Here is a 26542-nt window from a genome sequence, read left to right as displayed (position 1 = left end):
GTCCTGGCCACCTGAGAGAGAGAGACCCGTGGGGACTAGCAGGTCAGACGCCTTCTGGTATCTCACACCAGAGACAAAGGCCATGGCTAGTGGGCCCTGAAGAAACGATAGTATAACAAAACCTTTGAAATGGCATGAAAAAACTTTAGTTAAAACATTGTTAAGGTGATCATATTTGAAAATAAATAGCAATAAAAACTTTTAAATTTAGTGAAAAGTCCTTTTTGCCCTATAGTTAATGGGAAACCAGTGTGCTGGAGCTTAGTCATAGTCTTTCAAAGTTGCAGAGAGGTGGCATCTAACACATTGTCAATGGAAGCTGCCAGAGGCCCAAGGGTAGTGGAGCCTGATGCTGCTGGCCATGGATATAGGGCATAGATAGTGGGATCCGGTTAGGTATTAGGGAGGATGGTATCGGCCTTACCTCTTTAAAGTAATTGTTGCAACACAGACAGTGGCCATGACTGAAGGATGGGGGGAGGTGAAAAACAAATAGCCTAACCCCTTGATGACCATCTTAACTCAGCGCCCCCTCTTTTCCCCCGCAACCCTCCTTGTAAAGCCTATGAGCACATACAGGATATCACCAAAGGGTTATCACAATGAAATGACATCCTGGGGGTAATGGGAGGGCTACAAGTTAAGATGGTTATCACGTCTCACACCCACTGAATTTGAAAGGATTTTGTTGTAATAAATCAGCTTACCTTAACTCTCCCTAACTAAAGTATATATATTCAGTGAAAAAACGTTAGTTGAAGCATTGTTAAGGTGAAACAATCTGATGCAATGAAATACTTGAGATACAGTGAAACAACTTTCGTTGGAGTGACTTTAGAGTGGCGATTAAATGCAACAAAACCCCTGAAAGTAGGCAGGTGATGAAGCCGAGCCATCTTAACTAAGATGCCCCCATTGTAAGGCCCCCAAGCACACTGATGACCTCATAAAGCACATCAATGATGATATCACATATGACATCACTTATGGCACCATGGGTGACATCAATGGTACAGCAGAGCATGCATGCAATAAAGAGATGCATCAAGTTTGGCTATGTAATGGGAAAAAAAAGCAAAACTTAACTTTACCTTTAGCTTGTGCTACACCACTGCCCAAACCTTCTGAACTCTTTTCCATACTCTACACAGGTGCTCACCTTGGGAGACTTCAATTTGGGTTTCAACGACCCCGACGACCAAGTCGCCATCACCACGCTGAACACCCTGACTGAATTAGGATTTGCTCAAAGAAGCCTACAACCCACCCATGACAAGGGGAGAATACTTGACTGAGTGGCTGACTATAATTGCCTAGCTAACATCACTGACATCTCTCCACTAGCCTGGACCGACCGCCACCTGGTATCATTCCTGCTGTCCACCACCAGACCCCCTCCTATGCAGTCTAGTAGGGCCCCACCCACTCTCACGAGAAACAAAAAGAGCAACACGGCGGAGAGACTCATCCCCAACCTTCTCCCCACACTTAACTCACTCCCTGACAACCTGAATCCTGAGAGCCTAGTCGAGGAATATAATAAAATTATGTCCACCTCCCTGGACTTAATCGCCCCTCTCAAACTTAGGTCAAGCAAGCCCAAAACACACTTGAACAAATGGTACACACCATTCCTCAAAAGCTTAAGACAGAAAAAAAGAAATTGTGAAACTATTTGGAAAAGAGACCCATCAGTGGCCAACAAAATCAAATTCACCAAACTAGCGGCCATGTATAAAAAAGAAATCATCTTAGCCAAACGCACATCCTTTGACTCCTGCATCTCCCAAGCCAGTTCAAACATGAAGGAACTATTTTCTATTCTGAAAGAAGTGGAAACCCCTATAGCACCACCAGACAACTGCATCAAGGATAAGAACTGGTGCACCGACATCCAAAATGCCTTAGCTAACAAAATCGCCACGTTACAAAATAAAATATCCTGCAAAAAAGCATCTTTGAATAACCCTGCCCTGTCCAAGCTACCAGAGAAGCAGACTACAAGTGAACATACCCGATTCAATTTCACAAAAGTGACCATCCTCGAAGTCGAGAAAATCATCTTGTCACTGAAGCCTTGTAACTGCCAGGGAGACCTATGCCCAGCTCAGCTTATAAAAGACGCTGCCCGTGACCTCTCCCCATTTATCACAAAGTTAATCAATGCCTCCTTCGCCACTGGGTCCATCCCAACTAATCTAAAACAATCCTGGGTTCTACCTTTACTAAAAAAAACTACTCTTGACCCGGCTACCCCCACTAATTACAGACCCATAACAACGGTACCGTTCCTCCTGAAAATCCTGGACAAGGTAGCCTATGTTCAAATACAGAAGCACTTGGAAGAACACCACCTGTTAGGAGCCAGACAATCAGGCTTCCGACCCCAACATGGGACTGAGACAGCTCTCATCGACCTTAAAACACAGATCGATCTGCTCAGAGACAATGGCCAAGCAGCGTTACTCCTCCTCCTTGACCTCTCTGCAGCTTTCGACCTGGTCGACCACTCGGTCCTTTGCACCCACCTACACACGGCTGCCCATTTCTCCCCCGAGGCCATTACATGGATTAGATCCTTCCTCTATGGCAGAACCATGAGGGTTTTTTCGCCCATAGATGCTGCAGACCCTATACCCATCACCTGTGGCGTACCTCAGGGCTCCTGTGTCTCCCCTACACTTTATAACATATTCACCAAGCCCCTTTTCGATGATCTGGATCATCTCGGTATCACCTACACTAAATATGCAGATGATACTCAGATCCTCCTTCCGCTTTCTGGAGATTATGGAAAAGATTTGGCCTTGGTGAATAGGGTTTACATCATCATCCAGGCATGGATGGCCACCCACGGTCTATGCCTGAATGATGATAAAACTGAACTCATCACCTTGGGTACCACTGCCAGCCTAAAGAAATTAAGCCCAGCTTACTCCTCCTTCATGATTGATGGCAACATCAACAGAGTGGGACATGAAGTCAAAACACTGGGCTTCTACTTGGATTCCAACTTCTCCTTTAATAGACAAGTGAACTCACTAGCCTCCTCCACGGCTTACACGTGCAAATTGATACGCACAGCCAAATCCTTTCTATCCGTCACCAGCTGCCTAACCTTGGCCAGAGCCCTCATACTATCCCGCTTAGACTACTGTAACGCGCTTTATCTTGGATCCTCCAAAGACATTACTAGCAAGCTTCAAACCCTCCAGAATAATGCACTTAGAGCGGCTTTGGGCATCTCCAGAAGAGACCACATAACAGTATACAGCCAGCAGAACAATTGGACCCCCATTAAAGACAAAATCTCCCTTAAAACTGCCTCACTCACCCACAAGTCCCTTAATAACGCGGCCCCCATCTACTTGACAGACAGATTTCACAGACTGACATCCTCGAGACCGACAAGGTTAGCATATAGAGACTGCTTCTCCGTCCCTAACTACAAACGCTCTACCATAGGAGGCAACAGCTTTCCAGTGAAAGCGGCGAAACTGTGGAACTCCCTACCACCCACTCTTAGAATGGACTTACCCTACCAAAACTTCCGCTCCAATTTGATGTCTTGGCTGAAGACAGCCGCCATCTAAACATACTGAACCAGGACGCCTCTCCCTCCTTTCATCCAATTATGCAATTGTTAACTGTATATATGTATATACTGTGTGCTCTCCTACATTATTACTGCGTATATGCCATGTATATATTTTACTGTCTGTAACTAAGCTTCGCAAATTCTTGTATCTGCTGCGCCCTGTTAACCTCGGGTATTCCGGCGCATTACAAATAATAAACCAACCAACCAACCAACCAACCATATAAATATATACATAACAAAGTTAACACAATACCATCAACTTCCAATATACAAATACTGAATTGAGAATCACAGTTCTCAAACCAATATTATACATCTTTTACTTTTGGAAAATAAACTTCACCTTTTTTACATTGTGTACTTTGGATCCAGACCCTGGGCATGGACCAGTGCGGGAGGATCACCTGAGTGAGTGGTATTAGGGGAGTGGAAGTGGGACACCTGATGGCAAGATGCGGTATCCCCCTCCGTGTAACACCTTTACCCCATCCTACCTGGTAGGATATGTGAGAACTTTACCCGCCTGCCCCCTTTCTCTTCACAAACACTTTCACACAGACAGCTCGTTGTGGGAGAAAACAGATTCACACCCTAGCAGTGTACCTGACATGTCCCACTACAATGGTCAGGCAATTACTGGTAAACACTCACACTTGACTTCCATTAAACTTCCCCACACAGATAAATGGCGGAGCACAAGGGCACACTCTGAGAGAGGCAAAGCACACGAAGGACAGTATTTTCCAGATGGCAGCTGAACGAGGGGAGTTACCCTTGACCTTTCAGTCGAGAACCCGTTACTTTTGCGGGTCCTTCAGAGTTTAAAGCATAAGGCCGGGAATGCAGACTGAAGAATCCTGCATTGTCTGTTGTCTCCTGTATGGCAGACCGAGTCAGGGAGGAGCAGCTGCTGCCATGGTGCCGTCCTTGGCTCCAAAATCAAAGCAGCACCAGAAAGATCAACACAACCGGCGGGTTGGGGAGACCGATGCAAGACTGGTCTGTGTTGAAATCAACGTTGCAAGCAGCAACATTGTATAAAGAACTCAAGAAGGCCGATTGGAAATGCGTGTGATGAAAGACGTGAGGAAAGCTAAATAGATTGTGGATGTTTGAACTTTAACAGTGAAAAGATACAATACCAGTGACAGAGTGGTCTGGCACCTGAGTGTGCTCAACCGAAGTCGCTGTAAGGTATCCAGCCAAGAAGTGGCAGAAGTGAAAGTAAAAGATTGAAATGGGAAATTAAATGAATCGAAGTGGTCCTGCAACGGTTTAACCAAAACCGATAGCACAGATAGCACAATCGAAAGTCTTGGATTCTTGATACAAAGGCGGAAGCTTAAGAAAGTGAGATTACATGGTCCGAGCATAAACCAGGGAGACCAGACCTATTGTGCACATTGTGCTAAAGGGATCCAAACCCGAAGGAGGGAGATCCGTGGTCCAAGCCCAAATGAGGGAAACCAATTGTGAACATTGTGCTAAAGGGGCCCGAACCCGAAGGAGGGAGATCCGTCGTCAGTGCCCGAATGAGGGAGACCAATTGTGGAACTTGTGAATGCGAAATTCTTGAGAAGAAAGGAACTTTGGTTTTTGTTTTTTTACATCAGACCCTCTCGAATAAGAGACTGTTGGAAGGAGAGAAACTTTGGACAGAAGGCCCTGATACCTATGCTTTGCACTGTGTCCTCATGGCAGAGAAGCCAGAGTGTGTGCAAAGCTCGAGCATGCCGCCTTGTTCCGTGCTGAAAACGTGGGGAAGAGAAGCCAACTGCTCAACTATCCTGATATATAATTTCTTGAACACTTTTCTTTCTGGTTTATTAGTATAGGCCCTTTTATTTTGACAGAGACTCCACTAGGATTGCATTATTATTATTTGATGGTCATAGCTTGCTCCCATTCTTAGATTTAGGGTAAGATCGGCGTTTAACCAACCCATTGAATGTTCAAAAAACATCGGTGAACTGTGATCACTTGTGTCCGTCTTCACTGTTTGATACCATGCCTTCCTTACAGTACTCTTCATTTGTCATGTCTTATGGATCGAGAAACCATGCAAATTACTGTGAATTTACCCCTGTGCCCACTGCCTCTTTCCCAAAACTAACAACACTACTCTGCCTCCTTCATACCCCTCACATGCACCCTTCAAACAAATTAAACATTAAACAATCCTAATAGAAACTTTTCAAACTTCTGTACAAATCCGGAGAACTGTTCCTCAAAGAACACTGAATTGACAAGCAATCCTTCCGATCATTTGAAAACCTCTAATCAAAGCAAAACACAATGCAACCACGGCTCGGCCATGAATGCATCTCATTGGCGCACTCTAAATTCACTAAACAAAATTAAACACACAAACGTGGGATGTTAAATCACTTTAATAGAACACCCCTACACATTTTAAAGTTCATTTAGAAAGCATTTTAAAAAAGAAATATATTTTAAAAATGCCATGTGTGATGTCACCTTTGATGTCTTGGGTGTTAGTCGTACCAGTGCATGGCAGTGACATGAGTTATGATTGCACAGCTTACCATAACTAGCAAATGTCTTTGGTTTTAAGATTTGGTCCTGCAACCATAACATTCCTTTAACAATGTTTTTTCCCTGAATGTGTTCTATGATGTTACAGAACTGTATTTTTTGGACCCCAGCCCAAACAAACCATTCTTGTTAGCCATCGCACCTAGCCTGCAAATCCTGGTCCAGTGACACTATACCCCCATAATGTGAGCAATATCCAGTGTTCATGGCTTGCAGCCAAGACCAGTGTCTACAATCCATGGGATGTGGTCTTTGCCTATGCTGCAGGCCCAAACAAGCAAATCAGAGTAGATAGTGGTCCTTGCCGGGGCACAAGCCCACTGCCCAGGCACCAAAGGTATATCACTGTTGTTTGTATATACATTTTGACACTTTTGAACAAATAAATCCCAGGACATATTTGCAACTGCATGCTGTTGGTCCTTGCCAATGCACAGCACACATGTTTGCTGCAAACCTTACCAGCACTTCTTGTTGCAGGCAGATTTGTTTCCCTATTCAAGCCTATCCATTTGGAAATGCCCACTTGAACCCCATTGCCTGTACCTGGGGGCCATGATCAGTGGCCAGATTGTCCGGGGCATGGCCTTTGGTGTTGCGCCATGCCCCAGACAATCAGGCCACTGTCCATGGCCACAGGCTGTGCCTCAGGCACCGAAGTTATATCACTATTTTTTGTACCTGTCCTTGGCGGGGGCCAGGCCCGTTGCCCACTTTAACCACATAAGCGGGGCATAGTTGCTGCGCCTCTGGCACCAAAGTTATATCACTTTTATTTGTACATACATTTTGTTTAAAAAAATAGAACACAGGACAGATTTTAAAATCATGTTTTTAGATCCTTGCGGATTGATGGAAATCCGTCCTGAACATGGGCCATGGCTGCAAGCAGAATTATTGTTCCCATTCAAGCCTATCCCGATTTCGAGAATGTTGCCCCGCCTACAATGTGTCCCTCTCTTGATAAAAACCCTCCAAACTTTGCAAAAACATTCAAAGTTGGGGCTATCATTTTTTTGCAAACTTTTGTGCAGATTTGTCAAACAGTACCAAAATTATAATCCGTCCAAAAATTGTGGGACCCACCATACAATATTGCCTCCTCTTGGTCAAACGTCAGCAAACCTTGCCAAATCATTAAAGGTTGGGTTTTTATTTCTATTGCACAATTTCATGCAATTTCAATGAATGGCGCTAAAGTTATAGACCATCCAAAATTATGCATGGATGTCCTTGTACATTTGGTGTCTTCTCAAACATAAAGCAATGCCTCCAAAGAACTGAGATGTTTGCGGACATCAGAGAAGAAATAAATACATTTTTTTTGCTTTTCCTGAGAAAAATCCCCTCCCAACCTCATCACCCCTCGCCTCCCCAAAGATTGTTTCATTTGTTTGACAAGTCTAATGTTGTGTTTTTGATTATGTTTTAACAACAGTGTTTGCGGACTAGGTGAAGTTTGTGAATCCAACATGATGGCGCTATTTGAAAAGTTTAGACACGCCTCATGTTTTTCAATTGACCAATCAGTGGCCGTGCCCAATGTCCGTGAACATTACGCCGCTCCCCGATTGACTCAGAGGCATCTGCAGACACCGAATCAGGAAGTGAGCCCACGGACGCAACCGAGATATCACTAATTTTACATTCATTTTGGTTATTTAAAAAAAAATCGCTAGTGATTAAAACCAAATTTGTAAACGCTTGCTTTTGGGACCAGGCCGCTGCTCCTCACACATGTTTGGTGCAAATCCGTCCAGCGGTTTGAACTGTAGCCGCAAGCAAAAAATATTTTCATTCATGTCTATCCGGATATCAAAGGTTTGGGGCCCCACTCCCTACAGCTTTGCCTACTCTTGACGAAACTGCACCAAACCTTGTAAAATCATTTAGAGTTGTGTCTATGCCTATTTCCCAAAGTTGTGTGCCGATTTAGTAAATGGCGCCAAATTTAGAAGCTGCCCAAAAACTGCTCTTCCTATGGGAAGTGCAACTTCGCCACCATAACTACAGGGTCAGTATTTTGGGCCCTGTATTTTGGCGTGGAAATGTGAGCCCTTATAGAAGCACATCTCTCAGAATACCCCAGTCTCACTAAATGCGATTTTTGTACGAATGCACAGTAAAGGGACTGTTGCGATATGCATAATTACTGATAGTAGGAAACTAGCACTATGTGGACCTAAATTTTGGTGGACTTTTTCATAACATTTTTATTACATTGACCATGCCATTCTAATTGAATGGCATGTCACCCATCGAAATAAAGGCTATTTTTTACAATGGATCAAGTTTTATTCCAAGACAGAAAACTAGTGTACCTCTCCAACTTAAAGGAATAGTGCGCTCAAAAATGTTATTGTCCCAAACGTTCGGGCATGTGGTTTTAAGCAAACTGTGAACGATTGTAAAAACATTTCCTATGCACCTTAGCTTAGTTTTCCGCACCTTTACACATGCGAAATCAGGCAGCGGGGCGCAGCCATCTTGTGCTAATCTTATCTGTTGCCGCATTACCCAAAGTTGAACTGCCCTCATGGCACTAAATCATATCCCCCACCCGTGAAGCTGACATCACTATTCCTAGCGATATTCTCCATCTATTGTCATGATGTTAGTGGGCAGGTTAGCCAAACGCACCCAGTCCTCACCTACGTCTTAATGTTAGTTGACGCAGAACCCAGAATATAAACACACCCATCCTCTCACAGCACAGTGCGTCCCAAATCGGAATAGAAAACACAATTTTTTTTAAAGGAAACACTAATACTGTGCAATTAATAATGTGCTTTTATTTCACAATAAACGCTGCGAGAACATCCGCCAATTTCCATATTCAACCACATTTTGATTTCGAACATCAAATGTTTATCAGGAGGCACACGGTGTTCCTTTCTGTAGAAAAAGTGCCTTGGACGCACCTTGAATCGCAAGGCTTCGGCATCAGGTTCTTGCTAGACCAATGTAAACGTTGTTGCTCCTGGTCGCTGGTACCGCGAAAGGGCATATCGGTCCGGGGCGATCATCCCACAACAGTGTAATTGTAAGCCAGCCATTTAGGTGAATCTCCCACTGCCTGCTGAAGAACACATCACTGGGTATCTGGAATCGATGACATTTGCAGAAAGGAAGGATGTAGCTGTGTAGAAAACATAACAAAAATATATCTCAATAGCCGTTCTTTATTCTAATTTATCCATTTACCCTTTAATTTTGCACCGGGTGAAATCTAATAATGAACACAAACCGGAAACAATGGAAACACAGAGAAAAGATTGTGGAAGGTTGGAGTCCATGATGTGCTTGAGAGGATAGTGCTGTGGAGTATGTTTAGCTCGCAATGGGATGCGGATGCAGAAGCTGACGGAAGAATTTGAACAACACATAGACGGCATTATAACGGAATATTAGCAACAAACTTGGCGTTGGTGGAACCTGGGGAAACCGAGACGTGGACTCCATGCATTTTTGTGCTGGACTGGCCATGTGCCCGGGACAAAGACAAATACATACAGGTTGCATTTGCGTGTCATCACAATATGCCCCAACCAACAACCCATTACAATGTAAGCCTGCAATACTGGTCAGAAAATGAAACCTTGACTCATTTGTCTATAAACTCGTCTACAGTAAAACGTACATTATATTTGGTATTTCCATTCTCTTGGCGTAACACAGAGTGTCCGCTCAGATCAACGGTTTTCATAAAATCAAATCACATGTTCCTTTGTCCAGTGTTGAAATGGTGAACCTTATCATTTTTGCCGGTATTACACACCTCCTGTCATTCAATTCATAGCGAATCCTCCCTTCCTTCCAAGGACGAACAACAATTGAACCTTCTTAGGAGCGTGCATGCTAAGTTTCCTTTTGGTGAAGGAAAGCCACAAATCAAAAACATACTGTACAGGATGCGTCAGTGTGAACAGCCCACAAGCAACATCAAACGCAGTGACCTTCACTCCCATGGGAGCGATTAGCCCAGCTGACCAAGGTGGCATTTGGAATATGTTCGAAAAACAAACAAATTGTTTGCTGGCATCCACCAATGCCGCGCTTACGTAAATACTTTTTTACTCTTCTATATTGATAGTGATATAGTTATTTTATGACAACAGTTCCAGTTAGTGTCCTCCCCATTGTCACATCTGTGTGTGCCATGTTTTTGCGGAGGAATGTGCTCTGCGGATAACGTGAGACACTGACAAGTCATAAATCCACTGAACCTCCCGTGCACTAACAAATGTTGGAGGAGAGGCAGTATATCCCGCCCCCCTGCACCATTCTCGTACCAGGCAAATGACGTATAAGCTAAGGTGGGAGACATCTCCGCCACTAACACCTATCCCCACTGTGTTTGAAATTGTAAGATTCCAAAGGCCGCAAATCAAAGATCAGCCCTTCTGATAAGGTATCTGAAAGCAACGACCCCTAACACATGCCCCCATAAAAATATAGGTTGCAATGCACCTATTTCACACCAATAGCGCCCTTTCATGTGGTATTTTGCTTACAGGCTTACAGTCATTAGTTCTTGCATGCCAAGTTTGTTATTTAGTTTAAGTCTCATTCCTTAGTGGGACGGGTAATTATTCTGTCTATTTGGACACGTGCATGCTAAGGCAACTGCAGACCCCGCAGTTACTTTCATGCTGATATCCATCTGAACCTTACGTGCCCTGATCAGTGAAGGACCCACAAGAGCTGGCCAAAAGCAGAAGGGGGAAAACACAGACTTACACTGTATGACATCCTCCAACAGGCACTTCTTGCAAATAAAATTAACAAAGAGGATACATTTGAAAAGACAATTTGGACGCTTAATACTATTAATAGATTTGAAATTCAAGTTAAATAGATTTCCATTGGTCATTTACAATGTACAAACATTGTGGAGCATATACAGCACTGCTAATCATTTATACCAGGAAGTCAACTGTTCAACAAGGTCCGGTTTTGGTGGACAGGGCATGTTTGCAATGTTTTGTGGCAATGTATGAGTCCTAGTAAGAAAATCATGATCGATTCCATGAGTATGCATGTCCAACACAGTCAAAGTGAGATATTTCATAAAATTGAATTTCATTTCCTGGTGTATTGGCTTGACCATCCATTTTTTGCTTCTTTTTGTAAATGCCATTGTGTAACGAAGCATCCCAAAGTTTCCCTCAGTTCTCGATTGTTCTCTCCCATGTTCTCGTTATGCGCTAATACCGCTAGTAATGTTCGATATTGCATACCGTCTATGCTGAAATGCAAACTCTTGGACCTGTACCTTAGGCACATATTGTAGAATACCTCCAAATCTCTGGTGTGACAGAATTCTGTGAGTCCCTTCAGGTCTCTTGAAAGAGTTTTATCAAACACAATCTTCTCAAGAGCTTTGTGTTGAGGTGAAGATGGAAACAACCACTTCTTCTTGCGTTCCTGTTCTTCCGATAAAGGTCTGTGCACATTGTGAAAATGTTGGTTTTCTATCCATGAGTGAACGTTGGAACAGTGGTGCATCAATGGGTGCCATTTTTCAAGTAGAATTTCCACAGACCCATCACAAGTTTTGGAGCTCCACCAAAGATGGATGTTGAAAGACCTGGACCACTGTAAAATATTTTCAGAACCCTTTTTTTTAGCTGCAGCTGTGATTTATTTATTGATTGATTTGCCAACGTGCCATACATCAAATTGATGGCGAACGTTTGGAAACTGCATTCGCATGGCCTTGGCTATTGAAACATGTCTGTCATTTGCTATGAGGTCTATTTGTATTCCCCTCGATTGAAGATGTTCCAGGGATTTTAGGAAACCATGTTTCTCCATGGCCACTGAGGATTTACATCCGGACACCTGCACGACCTCCGAACTCACAATTTTTTTAGTTTCCATGTCCTTAAAGTGGTATGTACAGTACTTTGCTGAAAGTCCGGGGCTGTCACACTGTCCATCGCTAGCCTGAACCGTTTGCCAGAGAATGTGCTTTCAATTGACATTTGCTCAATTTTCCAGGCTTGACTAATACCGGGGAATACAAATTCTCTTTGATATATGTAGTACTGCGTTTTACCAAGGAACTGAAGTCTCACAAATTGACAGAAACTGGACAACTTACTAAAAGTAGAGCCACTGAAAAGTAGAGCTGCTGAACACAGTAGATTTCCAACTGGCACTTTTCCCAGCATCGGTTGAGCAGACCATGAAAATGTATGATGGAGGTGGAAACTGGTGGCTTGGATTTTGGTGGCTTGGATTGGAACACACGAGTCACAATCACCAATGGCTCCCCACATATTTTCCCCCTCATTGCGTGCACACATTTCAGCATCATTATAATCTCTATCAGGCAGCTGTCTAATACAATGTATTTATGCTCCTTTATTAGCCAATCATCCTGCATGATTCTGGTTTGTGACTCAACTGTGGTGGGCAATTCGCCCAAATTAGGCAAACTGTAGGCGAGATCTGTGGCAAGTTCCTCGGTCAACTGCGTTGAAGATTCAGTCTCTGGTAATTCAGCTTGTGTTATTTGCACACGAATTGGAGAAACTGTCAACAACGCATTTTTATTGGGTGGAATTATTTTTGCGGGTGTAGATTTTGTCAAGTGGTCCTTGAGGAATTCCAATGAATCTTCCTTATATTCAGTTTCATCTTGTCGAGTTCTCACATTGTAGCAATGGTCCAACAACACTTTGCTGGCTTCACCGGTCACACTCAATTCATTTTCTGCCCATTGGACATAAACATCTCGAGTCTGCTTATTGACTGGACCATGCTACACCTCAAATAGTACTTACTCCATGGTAAAATCTGTTTGGCAAGAAGCATCTTTGGTTTCATTTGTTGTCTGTGTCTTTATACTTCTTTTCCTTCTGTGCCTCTAGGAGATGGGTTGTAAAAACATGCTCAATGTAAATCACACATACAGTAGATAGCACGTTAAATAAAAAAATTGTATGAAGTAAACACCAGCCCAAAACACTTCGAGAAAACAAATTTCTTTTTTTTTATTTACCATTGTTTTCTTGATTTTCTGTGAAACCGTGGTCTTCTCTGTAACGACCGCACCAGCAAGCTGGTCCACCACCTCTGATCCTTGTGCCTCTTCTTCTAATTCCCGACCTTGCATACATAGAATATATAGAATATTAATTTAAAAAAAGAATCAAACATTTTTTAAATTAAAATCTTTCATCGCACACATCACTTACATACATACCCTCGTAAACAGTGTACGTCATTTAGTCAAAATATACATTTCGAATTTCACCTGATTGATGGCAAGTGTACTCGATCAGAGATCACTGTGCCAAACATACTGATTGTAATGTTGCCCTCAAACATGTTGCAATGTATTCTGCACTAGGGAGAAATTCTAACGTTAGAACTGAAATGATAAAAGTTTGAAAGACTGCATGTTTATAAGAATGTCACTGTCTAATAGTATGCTATGTAGGATTTACTTTCTTTCATTCAACGGAACTGTCAGTACACATACCTCATGCTCTGGACCAGCTCCAAAGCATGATGTAATTGTAGTCGAAGTACCAGCATTCCCCTATAACACAGTACTTTTTTCAGTATGGATGAAAACAGCGAAATGGAACAGAGACAATGGGATGCAGACAATGGTACATTTAAAGAGTAACCCTTAAATGACACATACAACCGACCGGATACATACAAAAATTAATTTATTTGAAATTCCAAGCATAATGCATTCTCGTTATTGAAGTTGACGACTCAGGAAAAGAAATGGATGCAGAATCTTGCTCCTTCATTTTCAGTGCATTGTCTTGAAGTCATTAGATTTGCATAAGATACGTGGGAAGATCCAACTCTTGATAATATGAACTTTTGCAAGTCTGTAGGGCTCACCATTGGTATACTGGACGTGTCGGTGGTGTTGTCACGGTTACATGTCATTTAATCGCGGGATGTTTTTTCGCAGGGTTTTTTACTGCCATTTTTTTTTCCGAAAAAACACATCGAATTTCTTTTTTTGGGGGGGTTCCACCCCAACACCCGCCTTTTCTAAAGAATTAGATGGTTTTTTTTCGAAAAAAGAATCGCGGTAAAAAACCCCGTGAAAAAACATCCCGCGATGAAAGGACGTTGTACCGTTGTCACTTGCGAGGGTCTGTGTTCCAGTCAGTGTGCTCTCCTAATAAAAAGGACATGTCAAGTACGCGATTACGAAAAGATTATGCTTCTTTTGAAGGGCACTGTGGCATTGTTTTCTACGGTCATAATTACTTTCTATGATGCTCCATAAACCAGGGACAGATGTGTAGTAAAATGTGGTGTAGTTAAAAAGTAATACAATCTGGTAAATATGAAATTCATCATCCGGGACTCACCTGAGGCAGCATGTGCACGAATACAGTTGGAATTGCATTTGCAAGGAATTTACGAGACGTTCTGAGTCGATGCTTTTTTGTGTACTGCGATTGGTCGTACATATCCGGGGCAAAGTGCAGGCTGCAGATGCAGAATAGATTGGCCCTCAGAGTATCCCAAGACAGCCTCGACTCTACTTTCAAGCTCGTCCACCGCAAATCCACAATGTCGAACCCATTCTCTTATTAAATCAATATTCTTAGGGAATGTATGCATGATAGTGCCCATACTTTTGACATGGCTCCTAGAACGGCAACCGAAAACCATACACACAGGCACTCTTAAAAAATCTGTATAAAAAAATACACATAATTACAAAAAAATTCTACTGAATGCCTGAGATTAATAGGATTATATCAAACTTTTCTATGTTTCTTTTGGTCAAAGAAGCAAAACCTGTGTAGCGTAGTCGAATATACACCGGGATAACCCTGTGTTACTCGTCCGTTGAATGTACTTTCATGCATCAAAAAGGAAACATGCTTATAGACATGGTCCGAGAAAGATGCAATTCTATCACAATTGACACTGATGAAATTTGCTATATATCGAGATCAGAACACTTTAGACAGTAGACAACGGTAAAGTCATTGAGATGAATGAACATTACACTACTAGGTACATTTGTTCGAAATAGATAGACATTTTGAGATCAGAAAGAGATAATTAGGTGGCCTGCCCTTACCTTTACTAACAAAAAATTGGAATCAGCAAGCAGGGTAGTTAGTAGCAGGAGAACAGGTAGCACGATCACGAGTTGACTTCCCGTGCTCACAGATGTTCTCAGGATAACTATCAAGGGTTTATAAAGAATTAGAAAAGTGGGTGTGTATGTGATGCAGAAAAGGGCTGGAACACTGCTGAATGGAGACACACTTATGTGGATTGCAGGGGCGCAGCTGCTTCATGGGAGCCTGCCTCGAGACACAGGGTCTGGGGAGGCTGTTTGTACAATGGCCCCTGTGCAGAAAATACCTTTGAAGTGTACGTGGTGTTTGGCACCTTGGCCGTTCCCGCCCTGCCAACCCCCTTGGGAGGGCACGGCCACAGGTGCCACAGGTGCGAACAGCCATTGATACTGGAGGGGGAAGGAGGTGCGTGAGGCATTCTGAAAAGGGCCAGAACACTGCTGAATGGAGACACACTTATGTGGATTGCAGGGGTGCGGCCTGCTTCAGGGGAGCCCGCCTGGAGAGACTGGGTCTGGCTAGGCCATGGGAGCAATGGCCCCTGCGCAGAAACTACCTTTGAAGTGTACATGGTGTTTGGCACCTTGGCCGTTCCCACCCTGCAAGGACAAGTGGGCCTGTCTTTGATTCAATGAAAAATAGAAACAACTATTCATAAAAGATGATTTTTGTTTTATTTTGTTGCTGATGTTGATGGCACAAATATACTACAAATAGTATACTTCGGATTGCAGCACAATGTGGGAAAATCCCCTGTACTGACCGCTGTCACTGGGGAATTTGGCCCTAATGGCACGAACGACACAGGCGGATATTACTCGTTGAACGCGGTATCCAAGCCTCCCATTAAGCCACCATGTAAACAAATGATAGGCCACCAGCCTGTACCACCTGTGGAAGAGAAACATGCAAACAGTATTTAAATGAACATGATTAGTGCACAAACCTTAGTTGAAAATGCAATCTTGTATCCTATGGCATAGTTGCCAATACAAATGTTATTTCATGGATCAATCAACTTGGGCTTTAAAGTGTAGACACATTACAAAAGTCGACACCCATGCAATCCATAACGTTTGGGGACAGAGAAATATTGTTTCTTGGTTGTACGTGAAAGACACATAAGATGACCACTATGATTTCCCAAAATCAGGAGAGATGTATTGAATTGCCAGACTACATTCATTTGGCAGTGATAGATCAAAGTTACAACAATATAGGAGACAAACATGACATTTTAGTGGCCTAAGTTACATCACATCTAGAATACACTTACTCGTTACTTGGATTGTGAGGGCAAACTGTTGCGAGAGGTTCGTGCATAAGCACCATCATAATCCTCAACACGGACCTTGTGAGGCAGGCTGCCCTGAAGTCATGCAGCTCGGTAACGCATTGCGGCCATGTCTCGACTTCCGATATGTAGGCCAAGCATCCAGAGTTTTCTCTGTAGCAGCATTTCTCCTCCTCGTTTGGCATGACCTTGCATCGACTGCAGGTACACCAGGTGGAGCCATCTTCCATGGTAGGCTCTGACTCAGGATCCAGTGATTTGTCCTCCCAACTGTCGTCCGATGCCCCATCGTTTCCGCATCATTCGCTTTCAACTAATTCCACCTTGGAATACTCTGTCTCGTACTAGTAGGGCTGTATTGTAGCCGTTATATGAAAAAATTAAAATCGATAGTAATGCTAGTGCTAGTATCTGTTCGGCCAGGCTACGAGCAATGAAGATAGATGAACAGAGCAGAAACGAGTCACAGGAAATACAAAAAAAGACAGTGAAACGACTGAAAAAGCAACTGTGATGTTGTCTGATGAGAAGCGGTCTGTTTACACTTATTGAGGAAAGAGGCGTCCTGCCATTTTCATGAAGACACGTCATTAGCTTGTGCATAGAGAACGTTGACACGAGACGTACATTTGCATTGTGAAATGGGCCGTACGCGTCTAGTGATGTCAGTTTAAGGGATGGGTGATATGATTTAGTGCTGCAGGGGCACTTGAATTTAGGGCGATGGATAAACGGATAAGATAAGCACAAGATGGCTGCGGCCCGATGCTTGATTTTGCATGTGTAAAAGTGAGGAAAAATATGGTAAGGTGTATAGGAAATGTTTTTATGATCGATCACAGATTGCTTTAAAACATATGCCTGAACGCTCGGGACAATACCATTTTTGAGCGCACTATTCTTTTAACCCTGGCAAAACCACTGGATTATGGTACTTCACAGGGCTTGATTCTGTCGCCTCTGCTCAAAAGTCTACTAGATCTTCTGATGAAACACAGAATGTTGATGACACAAATGTCCCCCTACATCTGAAGGGAGACCTGAATACAATTCCCTGACCATTTTCGAAGGGGAGAGAATGGATAGATACTGGCTGACATGTAACCTCTCCCAAATAGAAACTGCTTTAAGTGGGGCTACCTGGAGAAATTGAAGAATAGGTCCTGGCACCCAGTTCTCAGGCCTTGCCAGGAACTGGTGTCTAAGGTAAAACGAAGGAGTATTCTGGCTCTCATTGTCTGCCTCAAACAAGTAACAGCTGTGACTAAAAGCTTGTTTGCAGTTACATCTTTTAAGAAAGATCTTGTATCCTTTTTTGTTTCTGAAATTATATGTTCTTGGGCAATGTCTTTATTTCCTCCTGGCTCAATAACTGCAGTGCAATCTATGCATCTGTGCCACCCTAGAAACGAACATAGATGGCAGAGACCTATTGAGAATGCTGCAGCTTGATTAGTGACAGGTCTCAAAAGAAGAGGTATCCTAACTCTGACTCAGAAAACACTGAATTGGCTACCTTTGAAAAAAAGGAATCCTTTTAAAACTGCTTGGATAGCCCACAAGACCATATCCGGGACTAGGCCTATGTTTTACAGGATTGGTTCTGCTGAAATAAACCAAATGGATATGTTCCCTGTGCAAGTAACCATTTTTGGAATGACTGTTTAAATGTTTTGCTCTTTTCGGATCGTTGACCCTGGTGACTACAAGTATCTATATATGTTTCTGTACTCAGCTGATTCAATTTATAAGTGTTAGGTTGCCCTCTGGTGTCCAAACTGCAAAGTGCACCTCTGTGTGCCCTTCCAATTCAACAACAACTATTATTTTAACAAACAGAATGAGCACGGTTCTACGCGGTCACCTTCACCTTCCACTATCGCAAACATTCAGAATAATTTCAAGTTAATTCTTTCCACCCCCACTTCTCGTCACTGAGGGCACGGCGGTTCCAGTGTCAATGAAGAGTTAATTACCGGCTCAACATTTCAGTCTCTAAAGAGCTACACGCTGCAGAACGAATGCCTCCTCAGGAGTAAAGTATGAAAGTATGTGCTGTAATTATGCTATCCAATCCTATGCCATCACAGGGACTCTGCAATGGAACAAGGTTGACAATTACACATCTAAAAAGCCACATCATAGAGGCCCGTATAATCGATGGAACTTAGATACTGTTCTTATACTGTGCATACCTTTCATTCCATCTGATACAAATATGCCTTCCAAATTCAAAAGAAGACAGTTACCTATACCAATGACCATTAATAAGTCACAGGGACCTATGCCCCCTACCTGGAAGCGATCAGTGGTAATTCCGATACTTAAGAAGGGGGACAGAAGTGACCCTATGAATTACCGACCGATATTGACCTTAAAGACATGCTAGAAAGGCGTATGTTATGCCGGGAATGGCTAGTTTAATACAAAACAATAATGGGACTGTCCCTTTAGAGGCAGTAGAAGGGCATGATATATGGTAGAGAAGACAGTCTTTATGTTGTTCAGGATTTACTACTTTTGTGCAATATCTAGCCAAATAAAATAGGTTGAATTGCCAAAAAGAGAGCTAAGCAGACGGTTCAAGTGACATGAAGTTACATATATCAATGATTAAATCAGCTAATTCTAAAATGATTTTTTCAAAACAAAGATTCCAGTTCAGCTAAAAGGGAATGCCTGTATTGTAACGGTTGGGGCTCTACAACACACACAACCTATTTCCCATGCATCCACCTACAGCCTGAAAGTGAGCTAAGAAGCACAAAGAAAGTGTTTTGCGAACAGTCGCAACCTAGTGTTCCTATAAAAAAAATAGCGGATTATAGCACCTAAAATACCAATGGATTAAAAAATGGGCACGAAGGAGACCGCTTAGTGTTTTCAAAGAATATTCTGGCTCTATGGCTTACTTACGTGGCATATCCAAAAACAATATTAGCTGTGACTCTTAAGGCTTCCATGATAAGTATGGTGTTGTCATATTCATTCCTACAAAACAAGAAACAAACAAACTTATTAAAAAGAGAAACACATCATACCAAGAACAATAGCAAACAAAAATACACCAGAATCTAGAAAAGATAATATAAATAAATTGCTCTACACTGGCCTATTAAACACTTTCCAGAAGTGATAGACTGTGGCAGTTTAGGGGCACAAAAAGAGACCATACCATTGCATTGCCTAACGATCAGGTGTGTTCTAATTTTGTTATTTAGATTTTTTTTTGTTGTTGAATCTTTTCATTGGAATAGTTTTCAAAATACTACAGTGTATAAATAAGCTTGATAGACGTGGCCTGAGAGCCTTACCAGGAGATATGGTCCCTGTAGACCAAGTTAAAGGCCAGAGTGCAGCAAGCATGTTTAATGGGTCAATAACTCAGGTATGACCAGAGGGCAGGGTCTATAAAACTATTATGACCAGTCTTTGGGATAAAGGGGATGGGCCCAGGGGGGTAAAGCAACAAACTGGCTGCAGTAGTTGCTGGGAAATGGCTAATTCCCAGCAACCACTTACAGCATGATGAGGGTGGGAGAAGTGGAGCTTAGATTCCAGGTGCGGCCCGGCAAGGTGAATGAGTGGCGATCAGGGCATCATGGTGGAGAGGCTGGGCTACTTCTGCCAGGTGCGGCCTGGTGAAGATTCCCAAAACCCTGTCTTGTGTTCACAGTCCTCATGTCTCATGAGAGCAAGGGTAAAACATATAACACTGTGTGACAGAATGCTAACTTTGAGAGAAGAACATATGGGCTTTTTTGAATTTTTCGTGATAACATTGGGTGGGAAGATCTGTCCCTGAAAGTAAGGTTTGCTAATCAGACTCTCTGTTCATAATGTTCTCTGCTTAAAAGAATAGTTCAACCGTTGACTCTGCTGGACTAGTCTACTACCACCTCTCAGTAGCTGTCTTGTGTATGCCAACGTGCCAGAACAAAGTGACATGTGCAGTCCTGTCCAAGGTCAGATGGAATCACAAAAGACATTTCTTTACAATGCACACCCAAATCTCCAGAAACCAGGATGTGCCATTAAAAGTGGGCAATCCCGCATCCAAAATAAAAAATGTCAAATAAATAATGTAACTGGGAGCTGTAGGGAGGATTCCGACATATACTAATAGTGCTGCATATGCTGTGTTCTCTGTGGTGTATTGCATGGTTTGCGAACATGAATCACTAACATGAATTACTAACAAGGGGCGTGGGGGGTGGAGGGGTGATTGTGGCATTAGGAACTAAAATGGGAGCGATTTTGAACCAAGCAGCTAATGAAGATGCTACAGGCCTAACATTGCATTTGGTGTATGGACAAATACACTGGCTGTTGCTTGTCAGTTTCAGATTGTCAGCGGAGAGTGAAAAATGCAGTTGCGGGCCAAGTTTCTGTGAGACTGCAGTGTGGGGCATTGTTGATCAGAGTTTGTAAAATTTTCATTGTTCTGGGTGGAAAAGAGGAAGGAAGGAATTGTGTTACAATATCAGGTGAGCTGAATGCTGTTCAAAGGTCATTTAGTGATAAGCTGGAACATTACACAAGATGGGTGAACTGAGGAAAAGATGGAATATTGTCAAAGGCCCTGTCACGTGCTAAAGTTGGGCGTGACAAAAGGTGCTGGAGTGACATCGGCAGCGAGGTGGGTAAGAACGGCTAATTTGAACTTTGCAAAGCTAAAGTGGGGGAAAACCAGCAACAGAGGAGACCAGCACCACGTGGGTGCTCAGGCAGGAAACTCTGGCAATTACCCAATGGTAGAAAGACTAACGTAACCAGAAGCCCTTTGGAAGAGGGGAAAGAGGTCAAAGTGGTCATACAGGGGTCTTGTAAAATCCTCTGTTCCGTCGAAGGTCTTTGACCGATAGATGATTGCAAAAACTAAGGGAAGTGAATGGCAAATTAACTGTATATAGGAAAAGTCGGCGAGAGTGAACCCGGCAGAGGGAAACTTGTTTAAAAAAACATTAAGATTTGTGAAAGCAAGAAGTATTACAAGACAAGGGGAGGGAAAGTGTTCCTCTTGTCATTTGGGATCCGAGCCCGGTCAAGGGAGATCCAGGGGTGGAAGGCTTTCACCCAAAGTTCACTGAGAAGAGAACTGTTTTGGGGAATTTGTTGAAAGCGATATTGTGAAGGGTCTTTACCCGGAAGAGGGGAACCCAGGGGTAAAGTCATCACCCAAAGTCTACGTGAAGCAGACCTTTATGTTTGTTTATTGTGGTTACATCAGGCCTTCGAGGGCAAGAGACTTTTATTGAAAAGAGACTTTCCCATCGAAGAACCTGATATCTGGAATGGAACTGTCACCTCGTGCTGGGAAGGCTCGTGCACATTGAGCCCTCCATAGGCATGTTCCCAAATATAGCAGTGATGATCCCACATGCCCAAACCATTGTGAATCCTTAGGTAAGAAGCAGAAGTCATATTGTGCTTAGTCCTAAGAAAAGTGCTCAGCAATGTAAGGCGGGAGCGGTTTTATCTCCCATACAAACCAGACCTCTAACCAGGTCATGCTTCAGAGTCTACTGTTGCCCCCCTAAGACCTAATGAAGCCACAGGCCCCATTCAGAACAGCCCAAGGGAGAACTGCACACAGTTGGCCCGGGATCAAGGCAGTATGGCAACAGAATGCCCAATTTGCCTTCATGATTCAGTACAGCCCCTGGTTGTTACAACTACACCGATTGCGGGAACAACATTTAGCGGAAGTCACCAGAGTCAGCCCTCTTTCCATACACCCACAAAGACAGGGCTTTGGCTCCCTCAGCAGAGCTTTGAAACATCTGTCAGACTTCAAAATGGTAGGAAGGAATTGTTTTTAAGTCCTTGGGCGCCATTAGTGAAGTAACCATTATAGAGAGAGCAGGAGATGGAGTACTGACTGGAAAGCATAATGGGGAAAGCAGATATACTGCAGGAGGCCCAACAGAAACTGAGCCATAACCACTCACAAGGCAGGTGAGGTGGGGGAAACTGTTGGGAAGTATCAATCAGGGACATCAATGAAAAATCAGTTCAATCGGCAGCACATAACTTGCAGAGTGCTGCAGGGTGTGTCATGGACGACTTTACTGTTTGAGGCTGGAACCAGACCCGGGGGAAGAAAATAATCCAAAAAGCATCCCGAGGGCTACATATTGTATCATACATATCAGACACTGTTGAAGAACAGATCCAGAGAGAGAGAGAGGAAGTCAAAAGCATGCAAAGTGCTATATCTGAGGCAGAGCTCCAGATGGAGGGAGAAAACAAGGTCTGAGGGCTAGGCATAGAAAATAAGAAACTCAACAGCCTGTAGAATGCTAGACCAAAGAATTTGGCAGAGACCAGCTCCAATGAGATCAAGGAGAAACCCTGGCCCGGTAAGCGTCCCGTCACTAGTGGGTAAGAATAGCACAGTCCATCAAAAGGTTAGGAAAGAGAGAGGAAAGGCTTGTTGGTTAAAGGGTGTTACATGGTATTGCAATGGTCTAGGAGAGCAACCTTCCTGGAGCATGGAAAGAGTTGGGAGAAGCCATATCCCCGAAGGCCTAGTCCAGATGCTAGAGGGGAAGACTAGCTGATTCAGACACATACCCCAAGGCAAAAGAGGAGAGGTACATGCTGGTATGAAAAGTTAAGGAGTGAGCAAGGCACTATATTCCCGAGATTGTGAAACCAAAACACTGTTGCGAAGAGAATGTGAAGCCAAGAAGCATGCTGGATGCTACTAGAGACTACGTTTTGGCCAAGCAAGGGGGCTGGGCACAGTATACCTGATACTGTATACTAGATTGTGGAACCCTGAACGAGCAATACCTACACTGTTTTGAGGACACTCATCCTGACACTTTTAGTATAGCTATGAATATTGTGTTTTACTTGAAACCTCTGGGCAATATAGGTGTTGACCCCCACGTTTTCCTATTTCAGAAGTAAAACCCAGGGGTGTGCCAGACGCCATGGGCAGAGATGGGGCAATAAAGCAAAGAACCTGGGAAGGCTAAAATCTCCATGATATTAGGAGCCCCAATACTTTATAGGTTACAACTACCAAGCACGGTTTGCTTAGATCATTATAAGAGGGTATCTTCTGGAGAAGAGTGTTACATCTGCCTAATTGTATCCCAATCCAAGTGATAAGGGTGGAAATAGGTCTTACATCACTCTACTCCTGCACAGTGTGGAAATCTCTCTCATTATTTGCTAAATGCTGCAAAGAAACAAGAGAGGGTGGATTGGCAGCAGTGGGGTTAGCTATGGCAATCACGGCGTAACCTCTGCTGGTCTCTTGGAGGGACCTATGCACTGATATCTTGAATCTACATCATCACGTCTCCACGTAGCTTGCAGTTTATTTTTCAGAAGGCGTGTAAGATGAAGGTGCACATTATGGAACACACTGACTCTACATCTCTAGTAGCACATTTTACAGAACTAGACCACACTCCTTTATCTTTTCAGTGGACCATTAATACCCTCCTCGGTTTGTCAGATCTGGATAATATGGAAGTGTCATGGCTACGTACGTTGCAAGCAACAATGTATGTTTCATAACAAGAGCCATTTGCTGGGTTTCAGGGGCAGCGTGTAATTGCACCATGTGAGCTATCACAAACGTTAACTTTATATCACAAAACCTGTATGCATTAACCTCCATTCCAGATGGCCACAATGAGCAAGGGGCGACACAGATGCTTATCAACCCTCTGACCATACCCCACCTAGAAACAAGACACTGCTAGTCCAGAAAAGAAATAGGACTCTATGTTGCGTCAGTGTTCCCATAGATGCAACCTAGTACAGAGGAGCATGACTCCAGGGGTTTCTCTCCCACATGTCAGTCCACTTTGTGCAGCACAGGATTGGCCCCTGAGAGGTTTTCAGGTGAGCAGTTGCCTACATTGGTTATTTTAGTAGAACATCCCAAAGTGATGTTTGGACTTAACTGGCCCTTTAAAGAACATTACCCGATCTTATCCTCCCGGCCAGATAGACTAATTTTCTGGGGAGACCCTGTGTTAGGCACAAATAGGGCAAATAGGTTTTCCTTGCCTTGTGTACCTACACAAAAAGGAGTTCACACTTTGCGTTTCCCCACATTCCTATTTACCGCCTTCAGAGACTGGAGGTGAAATAGAAGCAACCCCTCCCTGTTTTGGATCCACCAGAGAATATTTGGGTCTGTGTACAGATAATAGTTACCCCCTTCCTCAAAAATATAATAGTGCTGCATAGAGCCCCATAATGTGTACAAGGGTTTAGACACAGGCACATTTTCTTTGTCTAATTTGTAGTTGCAGCTTTACATCTGGATGTTGTATGAGTCAATATGGTATACTGCAGAGGCATGCTTATTTAATCTTCTAGTGCCTTCCACAAATGAGTGTTGGTTATAGGGTATGATGAAGTGTTGAGTTCCCCTAATGAGAGTCCTAGTATTGGTTGAGCGACTGAAACACACTGGGCGTCAAAGTCGTCCCTAGTGTTGGGCACTAGATTAATTAATATCTGGGACTCTACTTGCGACTGTCTCAATAACGCCTGAATAGTATCTGGCATCTCAAGTCATATCTTTTTCCCTTCTTATTTCAAACCTTTTTTTCACAGAATTGTAGAGAAATAATACATATGATTGTCTGAATGTAACAAGAAGTAACAACTGGTACATTTATCCTGATGAAGTATATTTGAGAAGAAGAAAGAGGAAGTGGAGGGCACAAGAGGCCACACGAACATACAGGAAAAAGAGGTGTAAGAGCAAATTTAAAGCGAAGGATGGAAGGCAAGCATGATCTCTCCGACGCAGCCTAACAGTGGCATTGGTGAAAATTAGATGTGTTCTGTCTATTCAGGTATGGCACATGGTAGATGTAGGTGTGAAGGGATTGTATGCCTGATCTGTTGGATATGGTGGGTCTAAGGAGTGTGCTTGCCTGATACCTGTTGTCTTAACTTTATGTCATTGAATCAAACAATGGGGGTTGTTTGTCAAATGTACTCGATTTTCTTTTTCATTATTGGTTAGTATAGTGTTTTTTGGGGCTAGCTACATACATCAATGAATATAAGACCCAAGCCCAATTTGAGTGATTGGATATCTTTTGTCGTGAGATTCCCAATTGCTCCTTACTGTTTTTATTACTGTTGAGATGAGGAGGTCCATTACCAGCACATCAGGCTCTAGGTGTGTTTTTGAAGCAAATGCTCCTAAGCATGTAGTCTCTGCATTCATCTGTATTTCTATTTTAAAAATGCCCTGGCTTTCAGACTTAACGGAAGTGCAAAAGGGTTGATCAAGGCACACATAGAAAACATGGGTGAGAACACTAATTGGTGTGTTGCAATGGCAGAAAAAGCAGGAGGCTTACCTTAAGCATTTTCACCAGAGCCCAGGCTGTTCTATTCAGAATAGGAAATATGGATTGGGCATTGAATGCAGAGACACAAAATGTGGAGATAGTATAATGTGTTGTCGCTGTATTTTATCAATTTTCTTGATCGTATTGTCTGGAAATTCTGCCTCCATCTTGGACTGTAGTAGGCTGTTGAGTTGTTGTTCTTTTTGTTAAACAATTTGCAAACATTTAAGGCAGTGTGCCCTTCTAGGGAAGTGTTTCCTTCCAGGGAAGACCCTTGGAGTGCAATAGGTGATTTTTCTTTTGAGACAGGAGTCTTTAAGTTTAGAACATTTTAGAATTCTATATCAGGTTTATTGAACTTTATGATGTGCAACAGAGATGAGAATTTTGCATTTGTAAACGGTATTAATAATGTGTATATTTTAGAAAACTACACAGGCCAGTATACTGTTTCTTATTCCATTTTTAATTTTGTTCTCCATAGTGAGATATTGTATGTTTTGCTCAAAGGAGTAGTCATAAATCTGTCTATGGCTATTAACAGTTGTACCGTGTACTTATTATAGGGTTACCTTTAGAAAGTTCCTTACTCAGAACGTAGAGAAGACTCTGGAAAAAGGATGGGTAGGGTTGTTCATTTTCAGCTAAGAGGGACACATCATTTGTT

The 26542-nt window shown here is 42.9% G+C and overlaps 1 protein-coding gene across 4 annotated transcripts in view; it reads right to left on the bottom strand.

Annotated features, from left to right (window-relative positions):
- MALT1 (MALT1 paracaspase) overlaps positions 1–26542 on the bottom strand; it is a 1429839-nt gene that overhangs the window by 304603 nt on the left and 1098694 nt on the right. For all 4 annotated transcript variants that reach the window (XM_069627057.1, XM_069627059.1, XM_069627058.1 and 1 more), the window contains one exon: positions 19451–19525. In XM_069627057.1, the coding sequence (XP_069483158.1) occupies positions 19451–19525 (75 nt within the window). The remainder of the gene's footprint in view (positions 1–19450; positions 19526–26542) is intronic.

Source organism: Ambystoma mexicanum, chromosome 6p (assembly GCF_040938575.1).
Source record: "Ambystoma mexicanum isolate Mex_15411 chromosome 6p, UKY_AmexF1_1, whole genome shotgun sequence".
NCBI lineage: Eukaryota > Metazoa > Chordata > Amphibia > Caudata > Ambystomatidae > Ambystoma > Ambystoma mexicanum.
This window is presented reverse-complemented; position numbering and strand designations above follow the sequence as displayed.